At 37.4% G+C, this 12,978-nt stretch overlaps 1 protein-coding gene across 1 annotated transcript in view; it reads right to left on the bottom strand.

Annotated features, from left to right (window-relative positions):
* Window positions 1–6,463, bottom strand: part of IL17REL (interleukin 17 receptor E like) — a 44,215-nt gene extending 37,752 nt beyond the window's left edge. Inside the window, exon 1 of the mRNA XM_041471522.1 lies at window positions 6,362–6,463. Within this exon, the coding sequence (XP_041327456.1) occupies window positions 6,362–6,463 (102 nt within the window). The remainder of the gene's footprint in view (window positions 1–6,361) is intronic.
* Between the last annotated feature and the right edge of the window lie 6,515 nt (window positions 6,464–12,978).

Below are 12,978 nucleotides of genomic sequence, written 5' to 3'. Positions count from 1 at the left end.
CAATGGAGAAAAATCACTGCAGTCATATAAAAAAGAACAGCATGTCAGGGAGATGAGGAAGTGGGAAAAAATGAAGGAAGTTTTCATATGTAGGGATAAAAAGGAAAAATAAAACTGGGTAGAGTAAAAAATCTTAACTACAATAAATTCTATTTCCTCAAAGTTTTTCCAAGAAAAGACAATGAATGTACATCTAGTACTGTACAGTGTTGTTTATGTGATTCATACTCTCTGAAAATATGCAGACAAGTACAGGCAATAGCAAGACAAACAGTTTTCCAGAAATTATTGAAAATTACCACACTTATTCAAAGCAACTATGTTGAAATATTTCCTTGCAAGAGAAAGACCCACAGGTAATTTGTAAATTAAAATTAAAACTAAAACCCTCTTCATTTTTGCATAGACACTTCCTGAATGAGATTGCATGTCCCATACAGTTTTCATGGTGAGTCCTATATTTTGCATGCTGAAAGGACAAGACATGCCATAAAGCAAAACAGGTCTTCAGCTCTGCTGACTGTTCCAAAGAATTAAATCAAGTATTGTTTGAAGGACTGTCTGTAGATCCCACAAAAGAAAAGTGGATGAATGAATGAAAGCAGAGATATTTGTCTTAGAAAAAAACTCAATATGTCATCTACTCTACATTTCTGCCTTTGTAAGAAAGACCTTTATCTGAGACATATGTGAGCTACATTAAACATATCTCAACTATATTTTCTTAGTGTGTGTGGAGATCTCTATAAGCTCCACAGACAATCCATCCCAGTGCTCAGCATCACTGGTTACTGTGATTTTCCAGTCTATTCATGACCTCAGAAAATTCTGGCCCATTGAATTCCTATGGTTGTGAGTGCAGGGGTAGTGCTGTGATGTGTCTGCATCACTGCTGAGTATACATTAATTTACTGGTTCCATGATCATTCCCACACAAGTAGTTCAGTGCTGGTCTGAAATTTCCTCAGCAACACACTGCAGTTGGGGCGTACTTTCTGGTTTGTATCTTTAAGATGGTAAATAATTTCCTGGTTTTCAAAAAATAGCCAATAAATGTTATCAAAGTCACGGAAAAAATTATATATTTTTATGACAGCATGAAAACTACTACAAAAACATCTGTAACAGGCTGGCATAAAAAACCTAGGGATCTCTTTTGGGGATAATGGTAGCGAAACACATAGGGCTTCAAATGTGGGATCCTGGTCTGAACAACCACCAAGCTACAACTCAGTACACAGAAACTTATGGCTCCCAGAAATCAAATTATTTTTACGCAGTGATAGGAGAAAACTAATTTCTTAGGTTCAAATCCATCCATCCATCCATCCATCCATCCCTCCATCCATCCACCCGCAAAGCCTAACAGTTCAATGCTGAGCCAAAAAAGCCCAGAGAGCATCCAAACCTATCCTTAGAAAGAAGTCTTTTAAACCTCTTTTGGTCCTTTTCATTTTTTATCATCCCGGGTTCTCTCCTATGCACAGGCATTCTGGCAGGAGAGGAAGAATGGAGTAGTATAAACAGACATGACAATGTAACAGGTACAGCACTGCCAGCTCCACAAAAGTACAAATACACTATTCCTAGACCATACTGCAAGAATTCCAGCTAGGTCACATCACGTGGTCTCGTTAAAGTTATTACCACTCAGAGAAAACCTGTCCCACCCAGATTTGATCAAATTACAGGTAGTTTTCCAACTCCAAAGCAGTCAGATGGCTGTGGAAAGCACCTACTTCCAAGTCTCATTACCCACTACTTAGTTTTGGGTCCAAATGGAGCTGAAGGACAGATCAGATCCCTAAGATTAGGGCTGAGAAAGATTTGTAAACTAAAATTTACTGTCAATAATAAAGGCCAGCTGCTCCCATCTTCTGCTGAGCTTGCTTATATATCCCTTTTTGGGTTTATCAAATATGTGTCTCCTGCTATTTGCAGATTATATACTGATTGCAAATAAGTGATGCTGATGTCTCATGGTGAAGCTTCTAGCACTGCCTTGTGTTTCAGTTCCAAGACACTTTGTCTGGTCCAGTTCCAACACCTGTTAAGTCTGTGCCCTCAACTTTCATGACTTGTATTCTGTGCTTGCTATTCCAGTGGCTAGTCTCTTTCCAGACCTTGCAACCTTCTTCTGGAGTTCCTGAGGAAGAGAGGAGGGAAAAAGCCCAAAAGCTACCATTGCATTTTTTTTTTTTTTTCCAAGTTGTGAATTGCAGAGCTTTCTCCATCTCCACCTCTCTTACAGGAGCTGGTGGTACGTGCTGTAACACTGAGGAGCACTGCGCTAAGTCCCTCTTTGTACCTGTCACTGGCTGCTTCCTTCTCAGGGGGAGAGGAAATGTGACAGCACCCAACCAGCAGCATAGGACACAACATGAAGCTGTCTTATATCATTGCCAAGCTATTTTTGACCCAAAGAGCAAATGTGAAATACAGTTCAAGAGATAAGCCACCCAAATGTGCTAAATTGCAGCTCTTCTAAGTACCAGCAGAGAAGGCAAGCAAAGACACCTAAGCAAATGGGTTAATATCACTCAATATGATGGAGCCCCTGAAGTTCTAACTAATGAGTACTTAACTCATAATTATAATATTCAAAGCAGTTAATGAAAACATATAATTAAGACACACCACACAGGAAGGTCAGAACTCTTTTGTACTTGTGAAAACCAGAGAAATTAAGTAACTTGAAGAGGGCCACACAAGTGATTTGATGGCAGGCAGAGAAGTAGACCCCAGGCTTTCTGTCTAGGGCATGCTCTTGTGGATTGTACTGCACCTCAGCAAATATTAGCAAAGGATATGTTTTATATTTTTATGCATCTCCTTCTGTCATCAGATATATCAATGCATACCCAAAAAGGTCGGTGTTGAATTGTATCCCTGTGGTGGGATTTCATTACATATCTCTCTCACTCATCCTAAGGAAGCCAGGACTCTGATCAGCCTCTTTAGAGACTAAAGATTTGCCATGTCTAAAATTATGTTTTCATTCAGATTTTATAGGACAATTGAATTATGTCACTCACATTATCGTGTCTTTTTTCTAGAGCTTTGGAATCACTTTTAAAATTTGAATTGCTTAATAATGAACAAAGAATAGCAATTTATGTCAGCTGACTTTGTGGACTAAGGGCTATATTATATCACTGGTTTTGCAGTGTGTAGTATTCAGCAAAACTGGACTGATCCATGGTATACATATCCAGTGGTATACATATCCAGTAAAGAAACACCGTGTATTTTGATTATAAATAGCAGGAACAAGCAGCAGTTATATATACCAAGGATTTGTTGCCAATAACCTTTATAATTAGAGGAAATCCCAGATTCAGTTTAATGTTTCCTTCTTTATCCATAGACTTTGGAAACATTACTGCATTAAATGGCAGACAATACAAATAATATTTCATAGTGTTCTGGGGAGTGTTTTTTAAATGTAGTGCTCTTGATCTTTACCAGCTGTTGAATCAAATTTGGCATAAGCCTATTTCTTTGTGTACAGCCTGCAAACAATGTGGATTGTAAAACGAGTAGGCAGGGATTGCAGGCTGGGATTCCCCTATGCTTTTACAGGGAAACTTGGTTGATAACTGTGTTTCCTATTGGGTGGGACATGGAGACCATGCCCGTAGCACTTAGTCTTTGAATACTAGAATATCACATGAGCTCTAAAGCCAAGCTATTAAAATAAAGAAGAAGAAATAAATCATAACATGTAATAAAAGCTTACTTGTTCATTTGCCATCATTCAACCCACAGCTGTATATTTTTCATGCAATTTAAAATTTCATGTAATACCGGCATGAACATCCAATGTTTAATTAATGGTAAATAAATAATTAAACAATAAATAATTCATAAAGTTGTGATAACAGTTCAATGCAGATGTTTTGCAAGTCATATGCCTCAAAATAGTTATGTCACTATTTGCCCTAAGTACAACCGGTGCTTTACTCTGATGAGGAGTACCCATGGAGGTCAAAACTGCTCACAAACACCTAGTGGACACAGCCACACTAAAATCTAGTCTACTGCTCAAACTCAACAGTTTCAGTTGTTAAACCTGCTAAAAAACTTCTGACAATACCCATAGTTTGAAAAACACAGAAAAATGTAAATTATTGCTTTTCGTATCCCTTGCCTTATGAAGAACCACACAGCTTCAAGTTTGAATGAAAAATAGAAATTTACTGTACAAACTTCTGGGGGGTGAAACTTCATAAGACAAAAGAAAATCTGTAATACTCACTTGTAACAACAGCAGCTGCAGAAATCTCTGATAGTTTTAAAATGACAATATCTCATTATCACATTAAGAAAATTGCTAGGAATAAGTCATTGATTCTCTACTTTTTGATCTGATGTGCTATAGCAGAATATTTCACACAGACAAAGGCAAACTGTAACCCCTGACTAGTGCCCCTATGAAGAACACTGAGTTACACATCATGGGGAAGATTGACTGCTCCCTTTTAGAATAACTCACGAGCTGGGTTGAGCCCACAAATCATGGTCAGTTATGCAGAGAAATTGAAGTTAATTTCAAAGGAAAAGGAGGAAGAAGTTTCGTCTAATAAGCTAGTCGTGAGATTCTAAAGTTCATGTAGTTAAAGTGCTTTGCACTAGATTGAAAATGCTATGCTGGCAGTAATTTATCCTGTTGAGATCATTATTGTTCCCCTTAGGAAACATTTTTGTCTTAAAAAGTCATTAATGCATTCAAGATTCTACTGAATACAACTAGCAGAAACATCACATACAGAACATGAACTGAATGCTGTCCCTAATATCACAAATTATTGATTGATTGATTGATTGATTGATTCAGCTATATGGGAAACAATATATTTCCCCTGTAAATAAGAAAAATAAAACACACCTTTCTCAGTTAATCAATCTTCAGTATTGGAAAAGTGTAAGACACACTCTTGAAGGTAGAGAAAGGGATCCAGTTTGCCAAACCTTAGGGTTGTGTCTATAGGCAATCAGTGAATCAGTCTTCATAACATACATCCCTAAGGTTTGACAAAGAAAGATACCCTTTAGGGTCCCCAGAGGTAAATCCTATCCCCTAGACTAAAACCCACCAAAAAAGGTTGATATTGAATTTTACGTGCTGATAGTCCTACACTCTTTGGAGGGATAAATTAGAATGACAAATCATTTCTATTTTAAACTCCCATTGCAGCAGACCAAGGAGCATAAATTATTTAAAATACATGTGTATTTTCATTCATGAATATGAGTACATAACAATTCTTGAAAAGCATTTGGGTACATCTAGAGATTAATCTCTTATGGCTATATTTTATTATTCTAAAAATATCTAAGTAGATAGAGACTACAGAACTTGAATACAGGAACATTAACTATAGTACATGAATATTTAAATATAGAGAGAGCTTTTTTTGCTTAATCTAGTATTTTATAAGCATCTTTATTCCTACTGTTTTTCTAGGATACACATATTAAATGTAAAATAAATTACTTTAACGTGAACTAACTTAATATCTGGGTAGTACCACCACATTTAAGTAATCTTTAGAATGTCTCAGTGGTTGTCCTAAATACTGACATCTTCAAGCAGAAGTTTATACAGACAGCCAAATTCTTTCATAAAATCAATTTCACTTCTCTGTAGGCAGTACACAGTTATAATCCTCCACTAAGACTGAAAGTCAGATTGCCTATTATTTAATCCCTTTTTTTAAATTTATCTTTCAGTGTACTCTATGTTTACAATTTCAGAATGCCAAGAGCAGAACATCTCCACACTGCCCCTTTGCGGGGATATTTGGAATGGTACAAAGCCGAAGCTATTAAAGAGACGGCATGGTTCACACTCCTTTCATGCACATACAGAAGTCATTAAATTTAATACTGGTTACATTCAAACCACAAAATGAAAAACATGTTTTACTCTTTCTCATGCTTAATTCATTTTTTCACAGCAAATTCAGTGTCTCATATGTTCCTAACATAATTAGCAATTTCTGAAACCTCTCATTCCTCCCTCTCATACCTCTTTGGCACCACTGCTGTTGTAAAAACTGACTCTGGAAAAGCAATGAATATTAACAAAATCATTTTTTTTCAAATACAAAAGACAGATTTTAACTAACAGCAGCAGTTGCAAACTGTATAAAGATGCATTTAAAGATGCATTTTGCTACCCCCTTTCAGAGTAATTCTTGCCACTTTGGATACTTAATTCAGAATGACAGGAATATAAAGTGAATGTTCAGGACAGCTGAAATATTTTTTCCCTTTTTGCCTTCTTTCTTTTCCTACAATTACTTTGGTAGCATATAACTACTATATTAATAGACAGCAAATTGGAACAAGAGATTACCTGAGAACATGAAAGTCCACATTCTTCAATCCTGGGAATAATCTGACAATCAGTATTCCAAAATAGAATTATTAGAAGAATCTGAACATAAGTATTTATCATCCTAAATTGAAAAAAATATATAAAAAGCAAAAGCTCAGAAGAAACCTTCTACTCTGACAATTCTCCCTCTCATGCCAAAACTTTAATATGAATTTTAGTCCCTCCCACAGCACCTCTGAGCTCCTCCCTCTAAAACTTTCCAGAGACAGAAAATTGCTAGTTCTGGGAAATATAAAGCATGCTCAACTCATTTCATCTGTTCCAAACTGAAAAATAGGAAACAGTGATTTCTGACAATCACAGTAAAAGCCTCTTCCTTCTGGATTTCATCACATCAGCATTAGATCAGTTTCAACAGATTTCTTTTCTGTAAATTCCATATATAAATGGGAATTTTGCTTCTAGAGTGATGTACCAGACAAGTTCATGGGTATTCAAATGCAGTCTTATTTTCCTGGTTTTCTAGTGCTTTCAATGAGAAGAAAATCAGCTTTGCCAAGGTGGGTGGTCTTGGAAGACTAGTTTTTCTTTTTAATCAGCAGGAATACCAGATTATTCCACTCTAGAAATCTGAGCCTTGAAATTTTTCCCACTATTCTCTAATTGTATCAATAGGAGCATCTTGTTCTAAAGCCTATCTCCAACTTTGGAAATATGCATGTTTTTTCGAAGTTCAACACCAGCAACTCTGAAATCATGGTAGGAGTGAGTCACAATCCCTCAATACCTGTTAGCATAACAGAAAGCCCAGGAATGCCTCTCTGGGTGCTATATTTCACACAGTCCCACTACCTTTTGTAAGGAACAAGTATTTCAAAAACACTCTCTGGTCGGTATGGAGAGTATATGTGACATGCCTTAGGGAGTTTTCCTCCACAGAAAGGGCTTGCTCACCACAGAGATATCTTTCAGTAGGACAGTGCCAGGACCTAGGTACTCTGTGCTCTTACAAAACCCTTTGCATCAGTTACAGTGGGGAATATACAACTAACAGCATCTGCTAGGATCTGGCTTTACACATAAAATACAATGTCTTCTCTGTCAATGTATCTACTGTACTTGTATTTTAGATACTTCATGTGAGTCCAGTTTGCCAATTTTCCAAGAAGACTTTATTTTTTCGATAAGCAGCATCAATCACCATACTGAACAAAATGTAATTTAAATGTTTTGCTTAAAAAAACAACAATTAAGTTTTGTCATCTTATAGAAGTTTGGACATTAAGGAGTTAACGTGTTGCTATGTCTCAAACACTGATGGCCACTCTAGCAGGCAAGTTAGAACAGGTGGTGGCTGGAAAGGGGGGCCCCGTGGAGGTAGGGAAGAACCTTCCTCGGGCCCACTTCCCTGTTCTGATCCATGCTGACCACATAAAGCAGAGAAGTGATGACAAGGAGTCAGGAGCTACTGAGAAAGGGTCAATCCAGAAGAGGTGGATTTAGACCACCAAAATACCCTCAAAATCCCCTGGCCCATTACCAAATAGGTCCAGAAAAACTTTGACCATGGGCATCAATGAATCCTGAGTACTCACAGGAGTGGGATGTGACACACCTATGCACAAAAATACTCGAGACCAAAAATCTGCCCAGTCCACTCTCCTGTGCCTAAAAGGATCATAGGATGCTTAGAAAAAATAAGAAAGTTAAATATCCTACTTCCATGGATTATTTTAACATGTAAGCAGACAAGTTCCAATGATCCGGATCTTACGGATTTACTGACCCAAAAGCCACATGCACATCACTGATTTTAATAGCTGCTTCAGGAACTTTCTTAAATGTATTTGTAAAACAACTCTTTGCATCTATTTATCCTTTCGGTTTTCAAATCTTCTTGGAGCCATGAGTTGAACAATTAATCTATGTTTATTTTCTTTGTTTGGATTCTAAAACTGCTTCCAAATAGTTCCATTGGGTTCCTCCTTGTTGCTTTAAAAAATACAGAATATCCATTTTCATCTCACCTTTGCATAATAGTCACAGCTCTATTGTTTTCCAGCATACCTCCCCTATATTTTCTGTGGTAAGGAATATATCTCTTCATTTTTACTATACCCTTTTGTAAGATGAGGGTCCTGCAGACAATATTCAGGAGTGAGCAGTTCAAAGATGTTTTATTCTCTAGAAAATGCCATTTTGACTCTCCTTAGTGTATAATTTACCTCCAGTTTCCACAGAAATTAACAGTGTGATTCACCTAAAGAAATTTTATTCTCTTACTGTTTCTGGTATTTCTTAGCACATTTCTTCTCTGTCACCTTCTGGATAAAGCTGATCATAGCACAGATCTAACAATGTACTCTTTCTATGCAGGAACTGCATTTCAGTCAAGACAGTTTCTGTGTGGACTGAAGCTGTTACTAAGTTCGACCGGCAACAACTTTATTGTTATTTGCTTCATTTTAACCTTTTTTTTTTTTTATATATCATGTCTAACCTAGCTACTTTACTGTTCCTGCATAATTTCTATCCTGGAATTACTGTGTTCATCCACTGTTCATATTACATGAGGTTTTGGAACCCCCATTAAGATTCTCACTAAAAGCTGGGCAGTATAATTGACCCACGCCACATTTTTTGAGAATTGTCAGTTATGTAGAAGCATCGATGCATTTGAAATTTACAGGGGCAATATCTCTTGGACTCTCTGCTCAAATAGGACTCTAAATCTTGATCATAATTTTGAAAATAATTTCTTTCTAACAGATGTCTTTTAGTCCTTGTCACTTACTATACCTTACCTATCGTTTAATCCACATTTGTCTTCAGTTTGATGCTTTCATTACTTTATCCCTGAAGAACGGATGATAGCAAAAGACTGTTTCTACCAATGTTCCCTCTGTCTTCAGAAAAAAAGACTCTAAAAACCATTAATAGCAAGGGCCTGCTTTTGCACTCGGTAATAGATATTTTGCACCCTAAATCTTTATTAGAGCACTGGTCAAGAACACAGAAAAGCCAGAATCTAAACATTTCAGAGTCCAAGAAGGTTTGAGTCCAAATCTTGCACATTCAGGATGGTGGCTTGGTGGTTCAGGGTGTTTTTAATAAAATGCACAGGTCGACCTTAGGATACAGAGTGAAATCCAGTATTTTAGATTCCCCATTTTCTCTCAGGTCAAGTTTGATTCTGGACCATCAGCTCAAGTATCTTTTTCTTAATTAGTCTCTGTCTCCACAAATTTTGCATGCTTGGATACATACCTGGCCCCCTTCAAAGAGAACATCATTCCACCACTGGCCAAGTGTGTACGGGAAACATTTGAAAATGAAAGTTAGGACAGATGTATCACCAGACATACCTAAGCACCAGAAATGGATTTTGTGACCTGATGTGTTGGAGTTTAAGCACAGAACTCCAAAGAGATTTCTGCTTTGGCTACATTATTCTTTGACTTTGTTAAATTAACATCAATGTCTACGCTGGAAGGCATGTCCCTGGCACATCCATGTTGGAGAATGCCCAGCCTTCTTTGCAGCACAATAGCCACATTCACACTACATTTTGCAAGAGGACCCTGTGACATATCACTACATTCTTCCCAGTTTCACCAACACAGGCACACATACCATATTATAACAGTCCCCTGGCTATTATTTTAACCCTGTGTGCAGTTGTAATGCCTGCTCCAAGCAACCGACATCTTGTCCCAGAACCACTTACATCAACTACAGTACAGCTGTTTATAACTTAACAGCTTCTTGAAATGTTGGGCATGTTCTGGAGTGGAGCAGTGTGAAGTGTCACCACAACAAAATCCTCACAAGGGATTCAGAGCTGCTTAGGAACTGCATTTTTCTGGGATTGTGCCTGTACCTCTTGTCCAGAGTGAGCCTGTGCAGCCAGGGCAGGTGTGCAGCAGAGGTACCAGCAGGGCACCTACACCCCAGAGAGACACAAGACAGGCTGGTGAAACACAAGCTGCCCAGTGCTTCTGTACTCAACAAGTTACTGATCCACAGTCCAAAGACAATCGCCACTCATTTCATCTGTGTGATTCAAGGAGACCCTCACTGTCCTCACCCACCCCATCCCTTTCCTTCAAGAGCCACGAGCATTCAGCAATGACAGCAAATATCACAGCAGGCAGCACCGTAGGTGCGCTGCTTACAACCCAGGCACAACCCACAGATGCTGAAGACTTTCTTTTCCTAAGATTAGAATCATACAATTATAAAGTGGTCTGGGATAGAAGGGAATTTTAATGATGATCTAGTTCCAAATTAGGTTGCTGAAAGACCTGTGTATTGTTAAAGAAATAAAAGAAAGAAAATGTCTTTTTAAGTTATTAAAGAAAATAATTTTAGACCCCTCTGAAATTGTTAATAAAATTATTAAAGAATAAAGCTAAAAACTTGAGTGTTCAAAAATATATACTTAGAAAAAAGTAAAATAATAATAAAAATAAAGCATATTCATAATTCTCCAAAATTTTTGTAGACAATCTATACTTTTATGAACTTAAAGCTCAGAGAAACTGGAATTATTAGCACATGTGGAGGGGTTGCAACTAAAAGTAAATCATTCATGCACCATGTGCACACAATTTATTTTTTTCAGGAGATGCTTCCAATCTGTTTTTTTTTTCATTTTCCCCAGCTAGGTTTTTTCTCAATTTTACCTATCTATTTTCTTTAAGCTAGGAACAAAACTCCTGATATAAGCTAAGCAGTCAGCCATGGCATTAATTCTAGTGACACCTAGCAAGGCAGGAAATGGCACATTTCCAAGCAGAAACCCTTCTAACATGGCACATACACATTTACCTCACCAGGCTGACCTCAGAGAGGGGTATGATTTTTGTCCTTTTAACAGGCTTTCTAGCTGTGCTATGGAAACAGATAATCTACCAGCAGACCCTAATTAAATCTTCAAGCTATCAAGATTTGCTCTGTGTCAAACATCAATACAAAAAGCCCTTCACTAAAGAAGGGCATATGGGCAGGGGTGTTGTTTTGAGTTACAAAAACATGGACACACAGTGACATTTACAGTGAAACTTTCTCTGCTGAGAAGTGCTTTTCATGTCAGCAGGCAGCCCTACATTAATTATGATTTTAAAAGCCTTCCTCTTACCTCCATGATTTTTTTCCTTGCAGGGCATGAGAAAATTCAGCCTCCAGAGAGGTATCCATGGTGGGGCTCCTAGTTTACCAGGCATGCAGGGAGAAGTCCTGCATCTGGCAGATTGTCCCGTCTCTGCTGTGCTCAACAGAGCAGGAAGGGAGCCATGGCCAGGCAGGGAGCCCTGGGACGTTCATCTTCACTGGAAAGCAGAATCTGTGGCTGGCAGCTCTATTACAACCTCTTTTTTTTATTCCCATCTATTCCTCACCCTTGCTAATTTAAGATGACTAAACACTCACATATCTTAACCATTACTCAGGGTCAATCCAAATATTAACTCAATCATCCTGTTTAGCCTATTTCATTTTTCCTCCTTCTTTTTGATGAATGGTATTTTCTTGACTTCTTATTAAAACACTTCAGTTCCCCAAGAGAAATGCAAATATCTCCTATTATATATGCTTTGTTTCTTCATAGTCATTCCTGACAGCAAAAAGGATTAAAAAAAAAATCAGGAGCTGTTTAAAATCTTCTCGCTCTTTAGAAGAGAGCACCTCAAGCCATTTGACTCAAAAGGAAGTAAAAGTGCCTTTGTCTGCTTTGTTGGTATAAGCATTTTGTGAAAAGGAAATTCCATCAGCTGTGCAACTTCCCTTAATTTCTTTTCCCACCTAAATCATTTACAAGAGTAATACCTACTTATATCTAACCTGGATAACCAAAGCCAGTCTTCACTTGACAGAAAATCTTAAAGATACAGATTCAGTTAAACGAAGTGTTTTACCACATAAAGTAAAACAAACCATTGAGGCAACAGTTAACACTACATATTAATCTCTTTTTACTTTAAATGATTCATTAAGAACTTCTACACTGTCTACAGTCTTCTTCCAGTTTTATGCATGAGACTTAGGAAGTTAGATGTTTATTTTTGGGTAGAACCGTAACTATTTTTTTGCAATTTTCAAAAAAATAGTGTAACATTAACCTAACTTTTCCTACTTGTAAAATTAGTAAGATTGTAGCAGATATAATTATCTGTTATGTTGAGAGAATGTTCACACAAGTACCACCAGTACAGGCACTAAATTTTGCAATATTTAAGAAACAGCAGCTGCAGCCTGTGGTTGTTGATGCAGTAGTCTGGACCAAAAGCACACCTTAATATTTTTAGGTAGACAGGGAGGTTACTGTATACATGCTGTTAAAAAGCACTGCTCTAAACTTGAAAGAGTACCCTCCATGTATTTAAATCCATAATAACTGTCAGCTTTCCCAAAATGAAAAGAAACATGCTCATGTACCTGAAAGGCTCCACACACTACACACTCTTCTCTCTTTCTTTCCCCTTCTCAAATGCAAAGAGTTCAACTTTGCAGCATGCTCTGAACAAATGATCTGAGTTGTTTCAGATTTAAAAAAGAAGGAACTTCAAAATCTATAACTTCTCAAAACCCAACAATAAAACCAGGAGAAAAATAACCTCACCACCTTGTCAGCAGCT

The sequence above is a fragment of the Pyrgilauda ruficollis genome, unplaced genomic scaffold, assembly GCF_017590135.1.
Source record: "Pyrgilauda ruficollis isolate IOZ18807 unplaced genomic scaffold, ASM1759013v1 scaffold27, whole genome shotgun sequence".
Lineage (NCBI taxonomy): Eukaryota > Metazoa > Chordata > Aves > Passeriformes > Passeridae > Pyrgilauda > Pyrgilauda ruficollis.
This window is presented reverse-complemented; position numbering and strand designations above follow the sequence as displayed.